We start from the raw sequence: 15,222 nt of genomic DNA on the forward strand, positions 1-15,222 counted from the left end.
GTCAAGACCACACTAACGCTGAGCACTTGTCTTTCTGCTGTAAGTCAACAATCAGGCTCACTTTCACTGCTTTGCTTTCTATCCCTTTAGCACACATTTTGGCCTGGCTTCTCTATTCTAGGCATTATGCCCAGTGCTGGGAATGCAGAGATAAAAGTCAGGGTCCTTGCCTTTCAGGAGCTGACAGTCTAGTAGGGAGACAGGCTAATGAGACAGAATTACAATCGGTGCTAGGATAGGGGCACCTCCAGAACCCAGGGGAAGGGCACCTTCCAGACTGGGGACCAGAGAGGAAGACTACCCGGGAAAGGTGCTAGCCAAGCTGAGTTCTGAAGGAAGGATGAGACATCAGGTGGGGAGAGAGTTAAAGAAGGGAAGAAATTTACAGGCAAGGGAGCTGCAGGGCAAACACACAGAGGGGCCCAGCTAGTGTGGCATCTTTGGGAGCCTCAGTGCAGTTCCTTGTGGCCACTGCACGTGAAATGGGGAAGCGGGTGGGGGTAATCGGGAGCCAGTGGGGCATGGAGGGAAATACCAAGAGACAAGACTGGAGAAGCAGGCAGAAATAAAGAGGGGTTTTACAAAGTAAGTTGATGAGTCAAGATTCCAGACTTAAATCATTCTTGGGGCTTGAATCTTTATACCAAGGGATGCAAGGGGCCTATAGAAACTAGGAAAGGCAAGGAAATAGATTCTCCCCAAGAGCTTCCAGAAAAAACAGACCTGCCAACACCTTGTTTATAGGACTTCTGGCCTCCAGAACTGTAAGATAGTCAATTTCACAGTGTTCTGAGCTGCCACATATGTGGTAATTTGTTACAGCAGCAACTGGAAGCTGATACAGAGGGTAACCATTCCAGCAAGATAAAGCCAGACCTACTGAAAAAAGTCACTTCTACTATGAAAGAAGAGCCATTCTTCTGGCCAGCACACCAGAAATGACCCAGAAGGCACTTTCACCTACAAGTACACTGCATCTGTTTCCAAAGGGACAGGTGATGGTGACCCCGCCAGACGGCCCACTCACTCACGTGCATGCGCCAGGCTGAGGGCCCAGAGCCGGAGGTAGGAGGCTGTGTTGGAAATGCAGCCCAGGCAGTACTCAATCGTGTGGATGGCCTGATGCACAAAGATGTCTCCAAAGTTGAACTGAAAGAGAGAATTTGTAATGCTATTTCATTAAGTACTTTCTACTCGAACGTATTACAAATGATACAACGGACGAATAAGGCCTGGACTCTGCTGTTAAGACATTTCCAGTTGAATGAGGGGGAAATAGGTATTAATATACTTGTAGAAAGAGAATGAGCAGCTCAAAGTAGGATATGGTGTGTGTGCAGTAACATTTCCCAGAAATGGCTGAAAAGAGCTCAAAGCAGCAGAGTGCTTGATTGGTAAGGGGAGCTGAGATTTGTGCTGAGCCGTGAAGAACAGGGAGGGAAAAAGAGAAGCCAGATCATTCCTGGTAAAGAAAATGACTCTGGGTAAGGAAAAGGCAGGTGGTTGGGAACATCATGAAGGTAAGTTTGGGAGAAAAACCATTTGGCTTGACTGGGAGCTTGCTGAGGTGAGGAGAGACTCAGCTGTGGAAGCTGTGGGAAAGGCAAGGATGGACACAATCGAGAAAACCACCTGGAATCATGAGGAACAAGTAAAAGTATCTCAATAAAATAAAGAAATATTGGAGGCAAGATTAATCTGGTAGAAAAATGGATCAGGGAAAGGATAGCCCATAAGCAAAAAAAGCCAACTTGTTGATTACGTTAGTAATCCAGGTATGAGGGGAAAAGGAACAGTGCAAAGACAGCAGTAGATCATTCTTTTCTTTCATGTACTCTGATGTTATGAGGTGAACAATCTGACTGGCACCATCCCTGCCCTGAAGCAGCTCACCGTCCAGCAGGGAGAAGATGCAGACAGACAGTCAGCACACATCAGCATGGGAACTGCAATAACCAAGAACGCAGGGGTGTTGTGGGAACACAGGGAAGGGTCCCTCACCCAGCAGGGCCAGGGTCATACAGGGCTCTGAGGTCCCTGAGCCTGAATGGGTGAAAGAATGGCACTGGCAGAAATGAATAAATTGGAGAAGGGGAGTAGCTGATTCCCAGATGTGTTGCGTTGCAGGTGACAGCTGGCCATACAGGCTGAATCTCTCAGCACAGACCAGCAGAGCCACAACAGGCTCAGAGGAAAAGTCTGGGCTGGAAACCTGTGCGAGGAGTGAGAGTGGGAGCTAAGAGAACCGAGAAGATGAACAAGGGGAAGATCATGAAAAGAAGAACTGCCACCCTTAGGAAACATCTCAACTCAGAGATAAGAAAGAAGGAAACTGATGATGAAATGAAAAGGTCAAAGAACTGGGAGGAGTCACAGGGCTGCGGTCCAGGACGTCAAGGATGGAGGGATATCCAGGAAGAAATGGGGGTTGTGGTCACTGGGGGTTATAGTCAGATGCTATGAGGAAAAGACCAAAATCAGTGCCTCCCCCTCCCATTCATCAGTGAAAACAGCAGGGAGGAACTGAAGGGGCGGGGATGGGCAGAGGTGGAGAGAGTGGGTAGAGAGAGTCACAGTAACAGAGGAATATCTGGTGAAGAATTAACCTCAGCCAAAGAGAGGTCTGGCTTTGCCCTGGCTCCTGGGAGGCAACCTCTAAACCCTTGGCATTTCCCAAGTGAAAGAAACGTCTGATATTCATGGTCCGTCCCTGGGACCACACCTCACCACTTTTCCTAATGAGGTGTCTATGGTGGGCACTTGGTAGTTTAAGTGGGAGCTGGCTTCACGTGGTTAGAGAGTTGAGACTTTCAGCCACACATTATCAACCCAAACCCATCGCCAGGGAGGGGACAGAGCTGGAGATTGAGTGCAACCACCTGGATTGCACTTGGGTCAATCACACCTACATAATGACACCCCAATAAAACATCAAACACAGAAGCTCAGGGGAGCGTCCTGAGTTAACAATACGATAATACTGCCACATGTCAATGCCAGGAGAGTCATGCAACCCTAAGAACACAGAAGCTTTGCATTTGGAACCTTCCCAGTGTCAGATTCTGCTTACTTGTGTCTTCCTCTGGCTGGTTCTGATTTGTAGACTTTTGTTGTAAGTAAAACTATAATTGAAAGTATAGCATTCTCCTGAGTTCTGTGAGCTGTCTACAAATGACTGAACGTGAGGGAGTCTGAGGGGACCCCCAAACTTGTGGCTGGTGTCAGAAGTGTTGGGTAGACTTGGCAGTCTGGAGAACTGGGCCCTTAACCTGGAGTTTGGCTAACTCCAGGTGTGGACAGAAGTGGGACAGGACCTGGAGGGGGAAGCAGAGTCGAGCCTGTATGTGTCTTGTGCTGGGAGACCCAGGCATGATTGTACTGGGGGAAGGAGCCGTCAAATGGAGCCCGAAGCTGCCCCCAGTGAAGGCAGCTGGTTCACGAAGGAGGTGGCAGGTGAACATTGACCGGATATATACCGAGGCCACGAGGAGGATGGATGAGGAAGGTTGTACTGGACAGGCTGGGACTTGATGAGTCAGAAGAAGTGTGGGTTGGATTCTAAAACATTCCAGCAGGTCTGACAGACCTAGTAATACCAGTCACCGTGAATATGGGTTACTCTCTGTACCTGGAATCTTGTTGGGAAAACTTTCCATGATCCAGATTTTTCATTAATTCTAATTGACTATTCAATGGTGCAGATGAATACTTGTTGTTTTTTTTTAAGTAATTAACACCACAGACAGAGTTATTTATAGCATTTCTCAGGCCTCAGGAACCCTGTCCCCACTCCAGAATTAGAAGAGACCTCGGGTTAAAACCCCCAGCCTGGGGTTCAGGACTGTGGGTGACTTCAGTCATGGTATAAAAACAGCCAGCCGTCTTGTCTGGGAAAACATGGTACATTCCTGAGGGGGGAGTGGCTGCCCTTGGATGGAAAGGGACAGGGAGGGAGGAGAGAAGAACACATGAATTTGTGACTTCACGTGAGAGGCAGACAGTGTTACAAAGATAAGTGAACAAAGAAGAGACTGAGCCAGGGTTGAGGCCAGAGGCAGCGACGGCGTCTGAGTGTGCTGAGTGTGCTTACGTTGGGAAGGAGGACTGGGAATAAATAACCCACTTCTTGCTTCAATATAAGGGACCAGACTTGGCCTCTGCTCTCATGAGTGAGGGTCACTGATGGGAAAGATCATCATATATTTAGCAGACTCCCAGGGGCACAGTTCTGAGCCAAGGAGACCTTAGTAACATTTAGGCCCTTCTATGTCACTAAACGTGAGGCTGATATTCACCTCATACTCACAGATAGAGCGGCACCTGGGCGAAATTATTAAAAATGCTCCCTGATTGGTTGGTAAGTAGCTGTAAGCTTAAGTGCCCCCCTCTTCCTGGGACCTCCCCAACTTCCCATGACTCAGTGATGACAGGGTTGCCACCAGCAGGGTCCTCCCGACCCTCCCAGCTCTACTGCCTAAGCCCGTTCTGATTGGCTGGTGCCCACACGTTACTGGCTGTTAAATATGGGAGCATCATCCCTGACTAGATCTGGCTTCTAGAATCTGTACAAACTGGAAGTCTTCATAGGGTGTCAAGTCCCAAATACCTCTTACCTCTTCTTTAGATAAGCAATTTTTTTTTGGCCATGCAGCTCGTGGGATCTCAGTTCCGCAACCAGGGATCAAACCTGGGCCACGGGAGTGACAGCACCAAATCCTAACCACTAGGCCACCAGGGAACTCCCCCAAATACCTCTTCATCATGGTCATCCTGAGCCCCATGGGCACCTGCAGAAGCCCTGTGACCAGGGGTCACTGAAGGATTGGAGTTGTCACCTTCAATGTCCTCGGTGGCATCTTCTTGGATCCTGGAGGCCTGTAGCTTCCAGCAAATAAGAAAATGCAGTGTCAAATTCACCCTTAGAATGACAAAACTTCTATATAAAATAAAGGCTCTCATTAAATATTAGCTATGTCCCAGATACTGTTCTAAACCCTCTATTCAATCTTTTTATGTAAGCACAATTATCACCCCATTTTACAGAGAAGTAAACTTAAGTAACAGAAAGGTTAAGAAATGAGCCCAGGACTGCACAGCTGGTAAGGCTAGTTAGTGGCAGAGCCAGGATTCAAATCCAGGCAGTCTAATTCCAGGGCATGTGCTTTTCTCCACGGTGTTCCAGAATGTGCCAAATTAATCACACTCTTTACAGTAAACCAATCGTCGTGTGACCCAAACAGCCAGATTTCTACAAGCAAAATTAGAAGAGATTAATGACTGCTATGGTCTGAATGTTTGTGTCCCCCCACAAAATTCATGTTAAAATTCTAACCCCCAAAGATGAAAGTATTAGAAAGTGGAGCCTTTGGAAGGCACTTAGGTCATGAGGGTAGAGCCCTCGTGAATGGGACTAGTGCCTTATAAAAGAGGCTTCAGAGAGCTCCCGAGCTCCTCCCATCAGGTGAGGACACAGAGAGAAGATGCCAGAAGGGGAGTTTCCCTTTCCCAGGAAAGGGGCCTCATAAGAAGGTGATGATGCTGACACCTTGATCTTGGACTTCTAGCCTTCAGAATTGTGAGCAATAAATTTCTGTTGTTTTAGCCACCCAATGTGTGGTATTTTGTTACAGCAGCCCAAACGGACTAGACAATGACTTTTCCAACACATATATACTTTTTAAAATAAAAACATCACTTTATGAAAATAGCTAAGAAAAAAATTCAAGGAAAAAAAATCTAGGTGTAGTCACCATTCAATTTGGCCTGGTTTTCTCCTTGAGTCTGAAGAAAATATTTCTTTCAAGTCACTGTGAAATTTAATGTCCCACATCCAAAGTTTTTCCTAGAATGATTTCACGGGTGGCGTATTGCAAATTAGGCATTAAAGTATCTTTACCTTTCTTTCTTCAGCAGGTCCTACAGCAGGTTCAGCACCTAACATTTGCAGATCTTTGGGCAAAGGTACAAATGAAAGCCCACATGCCATATGTTTAAATATTTAAAAGTTATAAATCAAGCCAACAAACTCCTAAATAAAATACGTTCTGGCCTCTGTCTTGATAAATAAATTCTCACAAGAACTTGGAAGGCCAGGTTCAAATTCAGCATCCCACACCAGGACACGGCAGCACGGGAGAGCTGGCCCTGCACCCCGGTGTGTGACCCCTTCCCTTCTCACCTGTGATTTCATCTCACAGCACAAGGGCCGTGGCCTCACATGCACATGCATGGACACTCCCACCCAAATGTCTACGTTCCACCCACACTCCCTCCTTGGGAGTGCTGCTGCCCCTTGGCCACGCCAGGGTCAGTGGTACCCAGGCCAGTGCTGTGGTTGGCCCTTTTTATGCCCTGGAAGTGGGCTTGTGTCCATCTGGACAGAAATTCCAGGGTGCCGGGTACCAAGAGGGGACTCTGGGTAAGGCTTTCCCCTTGGCCCATGGTTCCTTGCCCCATGGTGAAGAATGGGGCTCACGTTAACATTACTTTGTCTTCTTGAAATCCTATTTTCTCTCCCCATCAACTTAAGGAAGAAAATACCAAAGAAGAAACAGAAGACAGTTTTTCCATTTCCATCTTTAAATGCTAGGCTTTTCTGGTCATATCCTGAAATTGGTTCAAATGAGCATCAACAACTGTGTAGAAGCGTGACACTGGGACTTTGTGAATCTTACTGACTCTTCTTCCCATTCAAAATATACTTTGCAATCCCCCTAACTAAACATCTCACAATGTTTGAGCTGGATGCCGTCTGAAATAAAATAGTAATCAATTTTAAATTAGTTACTTGCAACTTTCTAAAAACACGTAAAACACATGTGCACAAAGACAGACACAAGGATGTTCACAGCAGCACTATCTGTAATTACTAACAACACTGGGAAAAAGCCAAGTAACTATCAATATATGAATGGATAACCAAATTGTGGTATATTCACGCAAGGGAATACTGTAATACATGGCTATCACACACACACACACACACAGTCTCTCAGACATAACACCGGATGAAGGAAGCCAGATCCAAACGAAGGCGTGGTGTATGGTTCCACTTACATAAAGTTCAAGAACAGGGAGAACTAACCTATGGTGTTAGAAGTCAGGATAATGGTTGACCTTGGGGTGACAGTGGCCAGAAGGAGGCACACAGGGACTTCAGGGTCGGATGGCGTTCTGCGTCTCTATCTGACTGCTGGTCACATGGATGTGTTCATGTTATGATACTTCACTGATCTGTGCCCTTATCATTTGTGCACTTTGATGTGTGTAGGTTACACTTCAATGAATTTTAGCATAGAAAACACGCATGTAAATGTAAAGATGTTAAATAGAAATGCAAAGTTACTTCACTGTGACCTGGGATACGGAGTGATAGGAGACCTGGGTCCACGGCAGCAAGTCAGAAGAGGAAGCAGAATGTGTGTGGTCCAGGCGGCCTGGGGGTCTGGCATGAGTGGTTCTGGGGAGGAGATGTGTGCTCACTGGTTGCCTACAGGGTGCGTGCCAAAAGGGCCACATCACAGGTGGCCCTCTAGTGAAGGGGTTTCCAAACCATGTCCTGCAGGGACCCAGGGTTATAGGGTTACAGAGGACCCTGAGGAGATGGGACCTCTGCTCATTTCCCCCCAAGGCTCATCAGAACAAGTCTGTTTATAATCTCTATGTACTGGGTCTCTTTAAGGTTTCACAGGGGGAATTGAGAGGAGGCCGAGTAATTCCATTATGGAATCACCTCTTGGATGGAGGTGGAAGGAAACGTTTCTAACATGAAGAAGGACCATCTAATCAGCAGCCTAAGGAATCAATCGACAGCTACACATCCCAGGGGCCAAGGAGGCAGGCCTCCAAGCAGTCTTTGGGAGCTCCTGTTCCCCAGAGTCAGTCTAGGAGGTATCGCCCAAGATGGCAGACTACAAAAGCACCTCTACTTCCTTCCCTGTCATACAAGTCATCGTGGGGAAAAGGGGGAAATCCATCACTTTGGGCTCAGCCACTATTTAAACAGCTTTTGTGGAGCAAAGAATAAGACAAGCTATGGTTGGAGAGTCCTGGGACTCAGGCGAGCCAGCAGTAACCTGGTCCTCGACTTACGGACAGGTTGAGTTTCTAAGAAAGACAGTTGCATCTATTTCTGCAGAAAGGTATTTGCCACCTTCCTTTGAAACACCAGTCACCTATTTGGACAATGGTCCACCTCAACTCTCCTTTACCATCTTGGTCTCTCACCTATTAACCAAACAATAAACAAGTATTCTTTGGTTTGCCTTCCTGTGTAGTTATATCCCACATAAATTACATTTCAGACAGGTTTTGGATCTGGTCAAGGCTGGCAGGAAATAGTGGGAGAGGCAGGTGATTTAGAAAGAGAGCGCCACCTAGAGATGAACCTCCTGAACTCCAGCCTGGACCCACCTAGGTCCCCAACTCTACCATCAGCCACGTCAGAGTTTAGAAAAAAAAGTTTATCTGAAAATATTTCCAACCACTTAAAACATACGTGATCTCAGCATAGCCCACTTAATATTTTACACTAACAGAGGGAAGCAGAGACCGATCATCTCAAACAGTGCCTGTGTGTCATTTCTAGACTCTAATGCTCCCTGGAAGGTTAATCTTCCCAAATCCTATTTGATTTAGGTTGACAGTAAACACTTCGTCACCCCCTGAGTAAACCTGAGGCTCAGGAGAAGTTTAGACAAAAGGAGGAAGTGGGCTGAAACTGGTGTTTGACAATAGGGTGAAAATCAGAAAAACAAGAACGGACTTATTTAAACGTGTTTCCTCCTCTAGTTCCCTCTCACCATCTGTAACATAATACAGTAAAAGCCCACAACTTTATTTATCTTTTTCCCCACAACTTTAGAATCCTGATGAAAACAACTTTCAATACTCATTAACACACTAAAACTATAGTAAAAGACTCTTATTTTCAACTAATAAAACAACCACATTCAGAGCCTTAAGAGTCATTAACTACCACTTGACTCAGCACACACACCCCAAGCACAGTTTGCAGCACGTAAGATTTAAATGTGACCATTATTCTGGAATCAAGAAAGCCCCAAGGAAAAGCTGAGCTCTACAGTAGGAAGCATACCTGGGGTGGGCCAGTTCCTCACCTCACCAGGTCCTTCAGGCCCTGGTAAATGCGGTGTTCTCTCTAAACCCCAACTTACATTTGCAGGGAACCCACATTCCTACCCAGTGAGTGAAGGGAAGTGGATGGTGCTTACCTGGGATTTCTGATGACTGGCTCTAAGAATAAACGGCTTAATCAGAAGCATCCACGGCACAGAAATCAAAGCCATAATAACAAAGAAGCTTTGGACTTCTTGCTGTAAGACCAAAACCGTAAGATCCTATCATTTCAAGGTGATTGCACAGCACACTTCACATGATACAAATGGTAAATACGTATCATTTCAGCAGCACTTTATCTGGAGTGATCTAAAGCCTTGCGATGGACCCATTCACCCTCCCATCTTGGGCTCTTCCCAGTGCAGAGAGAGAACTGTCAGTCTGATGGTGCGGGGGGGCCAATCATGGTGGACACGGGAGTCTCCCTCTCTTTATTCCTTTCTCTCTAAGTGGTCCCTTACCATACACCCACACCACGTGGAGCCTGTCATTGGACAGAAGTGCTCATGAGCCACATCATAAGGGCAATTTTATTTGTCTCTCGTCCCCTTGACTCTGTTCCGTGGGGACAGTCAGCCCTGGCCCTGGACAAAGAGCAGGGCTGGCACTGCACTGGTCACTCTGGAGTGACCAAAAGTCCTTGGGTCACTTTAAGTCACAAACTTACTGTCCCCATCAGTAACTTATATTTCCAGTACTACTAAGCCCTCTTGCTCCCTTTTTCAAAAAAATCGTCCCCTACGCACACAGTCTCATTGTGGGTGAGTTACCTAACGGGTCCTGGGACGCCTGGGCTGAACTCTCTTTTGCTGTCTCTCTCTCTGTCACAATTCACTTTGGAGTGAGGCGTCTGTGGTCTTCATGCCTCACTGAAGCCCAGGAGCCATCCCATTTTATCATCCATCCTGTTACATATTTCCTTTCACATCCTCACCCCCAACTCTTTTCCCTACCCTCCCGAGTCACTGGGTTTGAGGAGTGACCCAGAGCTGCTATGGTCTGAAGAACCAGGACTCCTGGGAAGGCTTCATCAGAGCCATTGAAAAGGTGTAGAAATGGGGTGCTCAGAGTAAAAGGGAAAACGTTTCTTGAGCCCTCACATTTCTTTACCTGTTCTGGCCAAGCTCCCAGTGAGACAATTTATTATCACCCCAATTGTAACAAGATTTACCCCGATAACAGTGGAAACATTTTATCTTCTCCATCTCCTACCCTCCTCCACTTTTTTTTTTTAAATAAATTTATTTTATTTTATTTTATTTTTGGCTGCGTTGGGTCTTCGTTGCTGCACGTGGGCTTTCTCTAGTTGCGGCAAGCGGGGGCTACTCTTTGTTGTGATGCGCGGGCTTCTTACTGCGGTGGCTTCTCTTGTTGTGGAGCATGGGCTCTACGTGTGTGGGCTACAGTAGTTGTGGCTCTCGGGCTCTAGAGCGCAGGCTCAGTAGTTGTGGCGCACGGGCTTCAGTAGTTGTGGCTCGCGGGCTCTAGAGCACAGGCTCTGTAGTTGTGGCGCACAGGTTTAGCTGCTCCGCAGCATGTGGGATCTTCCCGGACCAGGGCTTGAACCCAGTCCCCTGCATTGGCAGGTGGATTCTCAACCACTGTGCCACCAGGGAAGCCCCCTCCTCCACTCTTAACTGCTCCCAAGAAGGGGGAGATCCATGGGAACACACACTGCACTTGCCAGTCCCAGGCCTCTGTCCTCGAAGCTACCTCATTGCCATTTGCCCATTTTGATATCATGCTTTTCCCCTCACAATGTACAAAGCAACCAGAGATGTCTACTTATCTGTTGCTCTTCTTCTTTGGTATTGAAACATGGCACGAAGCAACCAGGGCAGTGTTTGGAGGAGGCTGTGTTAGTAACTTACACTGTCTCTTCCAGCTGTATGATGGGAAGATGAGGTTATGGAAACTGCAAACTGTGTCTAGATAATTAATCTTCATTCCAGGGTGTGGAAACCAGCCAACTCCAAATAACATTTTTGAATGGAAAAAAGCTGGAAAAGCCATTCACTGTTCAATGTTCAGCGCACTAAGACAGGACTTTAGTCTTTAGGAAAAGAATTAGCACATGAACTATGTGGTGAATCTGAGTACCGTGCCTCAAAGAGAAGACTTGTCTGGGAACTCCAAGTGAACTTTCGTTTAGACTCCAGCATTGCATAAATGAACCTTCCAGATACGTGCATTTAATGCCAATAGTCTAGGGATGGTTCCTACACCATCGATGTATAACAAACGGGTGCAACAACAGTAAGGTGGGATACAAGAGAGCTTTCAGAGCTATATGTCGTCTCTGATTATTATCTAAAATCATTCCTTACTTTTTCTTCTTCTTATCTGCTCCTTCTGTAGGGGAGGAGAACACAGCTAGGATTCAAACTCATGAGGACGTGTGCAGCTGTAGGAGGAGCACGGCTGTAACTGGGACCCAGGACGAGCGATCACTGGCAGGTGCCATGTGCACTGAAGGGCCACCTGGTATTGGGAATCTAGCCCTAGAGCTTGATCCAGAGGAATGAGAACCTACATAAGTGGGTCCTCCCGTAGTGAAAATCTACCAGCAAACAATATGATCAGGTTATCACTGGGAGAGGCCAGAGGAAAAGAAATATTTGTGTTACTAAAAATTAGCCACCGAGATATTTTTATACCCACCTCTCATGGGACATTTATACTTTTTTAAAATAAAATATTAAGTTGATAATGAGGCTGAAAGAAACAGAAGTCAGAATGGCAATAACATCCAACTGTTGGAAGGTATCACCCATAGAAGAAGAGCCCAAAGAAAAAAAGAAAGAAAGCATCTCCAATTAGCCATGGAAGCTCATAGGACAGCATGAGTTTGGTTCAGTTTTCCAGAAACTCACTCCCCATGTGAACAGAGGGATGCTTCTTCTTGACTCTATTTCAATTTTCTTTCTTGTGAACCTTAACTAGAGTTTACTTTTATAATAAAAGATTATTCATTTTTAAGGTGCTATTTAGAGCATTTACAGTTTCAAGCCAATCAGTCTGAAGGATTATTTTTTTCTTTCTTCCCAGACAACGTACAAGCTGATTTTCAACCCCACAGCAATAATCCCTCCCATGTGTTACCCAGATAGGAACGGCTGGAGTCACACCACAGCACTGCCCTCAGCGCCCAGACATTCATCCAATAAGACCTTCTGAAATTTGAAGAACCTAACACATCGGGTGCTGAGATGGCTCGGTCTTGCAGATAATTACTCTCTGCAATACCGAAGAGTAGGAGAGAGATTTAACATAATCAAGTGCGTAAAAGAAGAAAAAAACCCCATACGTACCTGATGTTTGTATAGGGGTGCATTCGAAGGGTCGTTATAGTTAAACAGGAACATGTTGATGAAGTGGATGAGGATGCTTGGGGCTTGTCGGGACACAGAGACGTCGAAGGAGCACCATTTGAAAATGATCATGAAAACCAGGTATCCAAAAAGACACAGGATAAAAATCATCTCAGGGATGAACTGCAGAATGATGTTGAGAGTGTTTCTGAAGAATCTGAGGGTGGGAAACGTACACACATACAAGACAGAACACTGAAGGAATGCCAACAACTCACTGTTCTCTCCAAATCACCAAATGTTCATTTCTTTGAAACCTGCATCCACTCCCCAGGCAAGCGGCAATCATGCATGGCTGGAGAAGATGAGGAAGAAAGGTGCTTTTGCACGAAAGGTTCAGAGAGAACCAGGGTCTAGAAGATAAAGTCTGAGGCAGAGGGCAGGCTCACATAGACAACTGATGATCTGGCCACAGCTTCCCATGCAGACCTAATTCGTATCAACACAGCTAATGGTACAAGGATATAGAAGCACGGCTTGGCAGCTTTACCCCTAAGGATGCCCTAGGACAGGGGTCGGCCAACAATGGCCCACAGGCCAAACTGAGTCCATCACCTAGTTTTGTACCGCTTACAAGTTAAAAATGGTTTTTACATCGTTAAATGGTTGGGGGGAAAAAAATCAAAAGAATATTTGATGACACATGAAAATTATAGGAAATTCAAATTTCAGTTTTGATAAAGAAAGTTCTCTTGGAACACATGCACACTCGTTTGTTTACATAGAGTCTGTGGCAGCATTCACACTACAACACGTGAATTGAGTAGCCGTGACCCAGACCATCTGGCCTGCAAAGCCTGAAACATTTACTATCTGGCCCTTTACAGAGAAAGTTTGCCAACTTCTACTCTAAGACATAGAGAGAGTCCCATGAGACTAAGTTGGGGGACACCCAGTTAAAATGTCAGAAAAGGGCCCCAGACCCTTTGTTAACTGTAAGAGTTATTGGAGGGAAAAATGGAGATCGCATGATAAAGCAGGATTAACCAGAGATAGTTGAGGCCAGCCTGACACACGATGTCAATCATAGCCCAGAAAGCACTTCCTGGTTTTATCTCTCATTTAACTCTCACGGCACTTTCAGGCAGGCAGTAGTACCAAGGCGCTGTCATTCGTTTACTCACTAAATAGTTCTTATTTTTTAAGTAGAATCGTACATCTATTGGTTTTCTGATTGGAGGTCACCAAGTGACTGGCTCTGGTCAATGACATGGGAATGGAGGTGGCATGTGTCACGCCAGGTGGAAGCTTAAAAGTCAGTGTGTAACTGACCACACTCTCCTGTCACAGCAACTGGCAGCTTCCCGGTGGTGGCAGCCCATCAGCTCTGGTCCCAGTGTGAGGACGAGATGAGCAGCGCCCCCGGTGGCCCACGATGACATGCGTCACGGTCATAAGCCACTGTGATTTGGGAGTTGTTTGTTACTGCACGATAGCCGACCCATCCTGACTCCTCTGTTCCCATTCTACAGCAGAAAACGATCTCAGAGACGTTAAGCTACACATCTATGATCACACAGCTATAAAGAGTTAGAACCAGTAGTCAAATTTCTGACTCTAAACTCTGTACCATTTCTTTGGCACTGTGCTGACCTCCTGGCAGGTGGGTTTCAGCAATACCTACAAGCTGCCATGTCCACAAAAGGATCTCTAAATAGGCAGATTTGAGGCTGTTTTCAAACACTTACAACTTTAGCACAAATATGCAAGTTTGAGAAGCTTTCTAGAGATCAATCTTAACAGAAAGAAGAGATGGGAGAACATTAACAGTCAAAGAAATGAGAGAGAGGCCACTGCCAGCAGGAAGAAATTATACCAAATGGAATTCAGAATCTGAGGGCACTTTGGCCAAAATGTACTTATGTCCCCATTTGCCCGTGGGAGCTTAGCCTGGATATAGCACCAACGGAGGCCCTGCAGGCTGGGAGGACACACAGCACTGCGGCCTTGCAGTCTCTTGCTGAACCCCCAAATATTTCTGCGGTGAAAGGTGCACCCAGCTCAGGAGAAACAGAGGTGCCATTTCTGGCAAACCAGCTTGTCCGAGCTCAAGCCAAGAGACCGGGGAAAGCAGTCCCCGTAGGAAGGAAACTTGCACAGAGGGACACGGGAGCGAACTGGTGGCTCTGCCGCTACTCAGCCCCAACATGGTCAGACCGACAGGCAGAAAGTTCACTGTGAAACTTACATGTGATTGAAAAGGCTGAGAATGACACCAAAAACCATCTGGACAATTCCCAGGATAACTGACATCTTCATCTTATAGGAGTTCAAGAATGTTAGCTTGTTTGAAGCCAAGTTCCAAATCTGGAAGGGAAACGTGACAACAGACATGAGACCAGAGTCTAGAAGTTCTCCCAGAGTCAGGGGCTAGAGCTCGATTTCCCCTGAAAAAGTCGCTCTGGGAACCACATTTTCAAATTTCTGTCCAGTTCAGCACATGCATTTTAGGCTCAGAAAAAAAGAAAAGGACCAAACCCCTTATAAAGGCAACTCTCATGACAAATGTGTCCGAACCAATAGCACCATTAGTAAAACATCAAGTAACTGGAAGAAAAAAAAAAAACCGACATGATTTTTCCCCTGTTCTAAATGAAAAGACATTCTGAAACATTATGGAGAGATCTCAAACTTGCCTGGGTTCCCACATTAATGGTGTAGATCTCTGGCCCATGAATTTAGCCAATCCCCTCTTAATAATACCACCTTTTAC

The 15,222-nt window shown here is 46.1% G+C and overlaps 1 protein-coding gene and 1 long non-coding RNA gene across 10 annotated transcripts in view; one reads left to right on the forward strand and one right to left on the reverse strand.

The window, feature by feature from the left end:
- LOC309632627 overlaps nt 1–15,222 on the forward strand; it is a 364,034-nt gene that overhangs the window by 28,557 nt on the left and 320,255 nt on the right. The window lies entirely within an intron of this gene.
- The window catches only part of ATP6V0A4 (ATPase H+ transporting V0 subunit a4), a 72,864-nt gene that overhangs the window by 2,985 nt on the left and 54,657 nt on the right, over nt 1–15,222 (reverse strand). For 8 of the 9 annotated variants that reach the window (XM_082400284.1, XM_082400282.1, XM_082400281.1 and 5 more), the window contains 5 exons: nt 14,698–14,816; nt 12,450–12,666; nt 9,234–9,335; nt 4,753–4,881; nt 1,032–1,149 (listed from right to left, as the gene is read on the reverse strand). In XM_082400284.1, the coding sequence (XP_082256410.1) occupies nt 1,032–1,149; nt 4,753–4,881; nt 9,234–9,335; nt 12,450–12,666; nt 14,698–14,816 (685 nt within the window). The remainder of the gene's footprint in view (nt 1–1,031; nt 1,150–4,752; nt 4,882–9,233; nt 9,336–12,449; nt 12,667–14,697; nt 14,817–15,222) is intronic. The other variant, XM_082400279.1, reaches the window with a different exon arrangement.

This window comes from Balaenoptera borealis (assembly GCF_965194805.1).
Source record: "Balaenoptera borealis genome assembly, chromosome: 7".
In the NCBI taxonomy this organism is placed as follows: domain Eukaryota; kingdom Metazoa; phylum Chordata; class Mammalia; order Artiodactyla; family Balaenopteridae; genus Balaenoptera; species Balaenoptera borealis.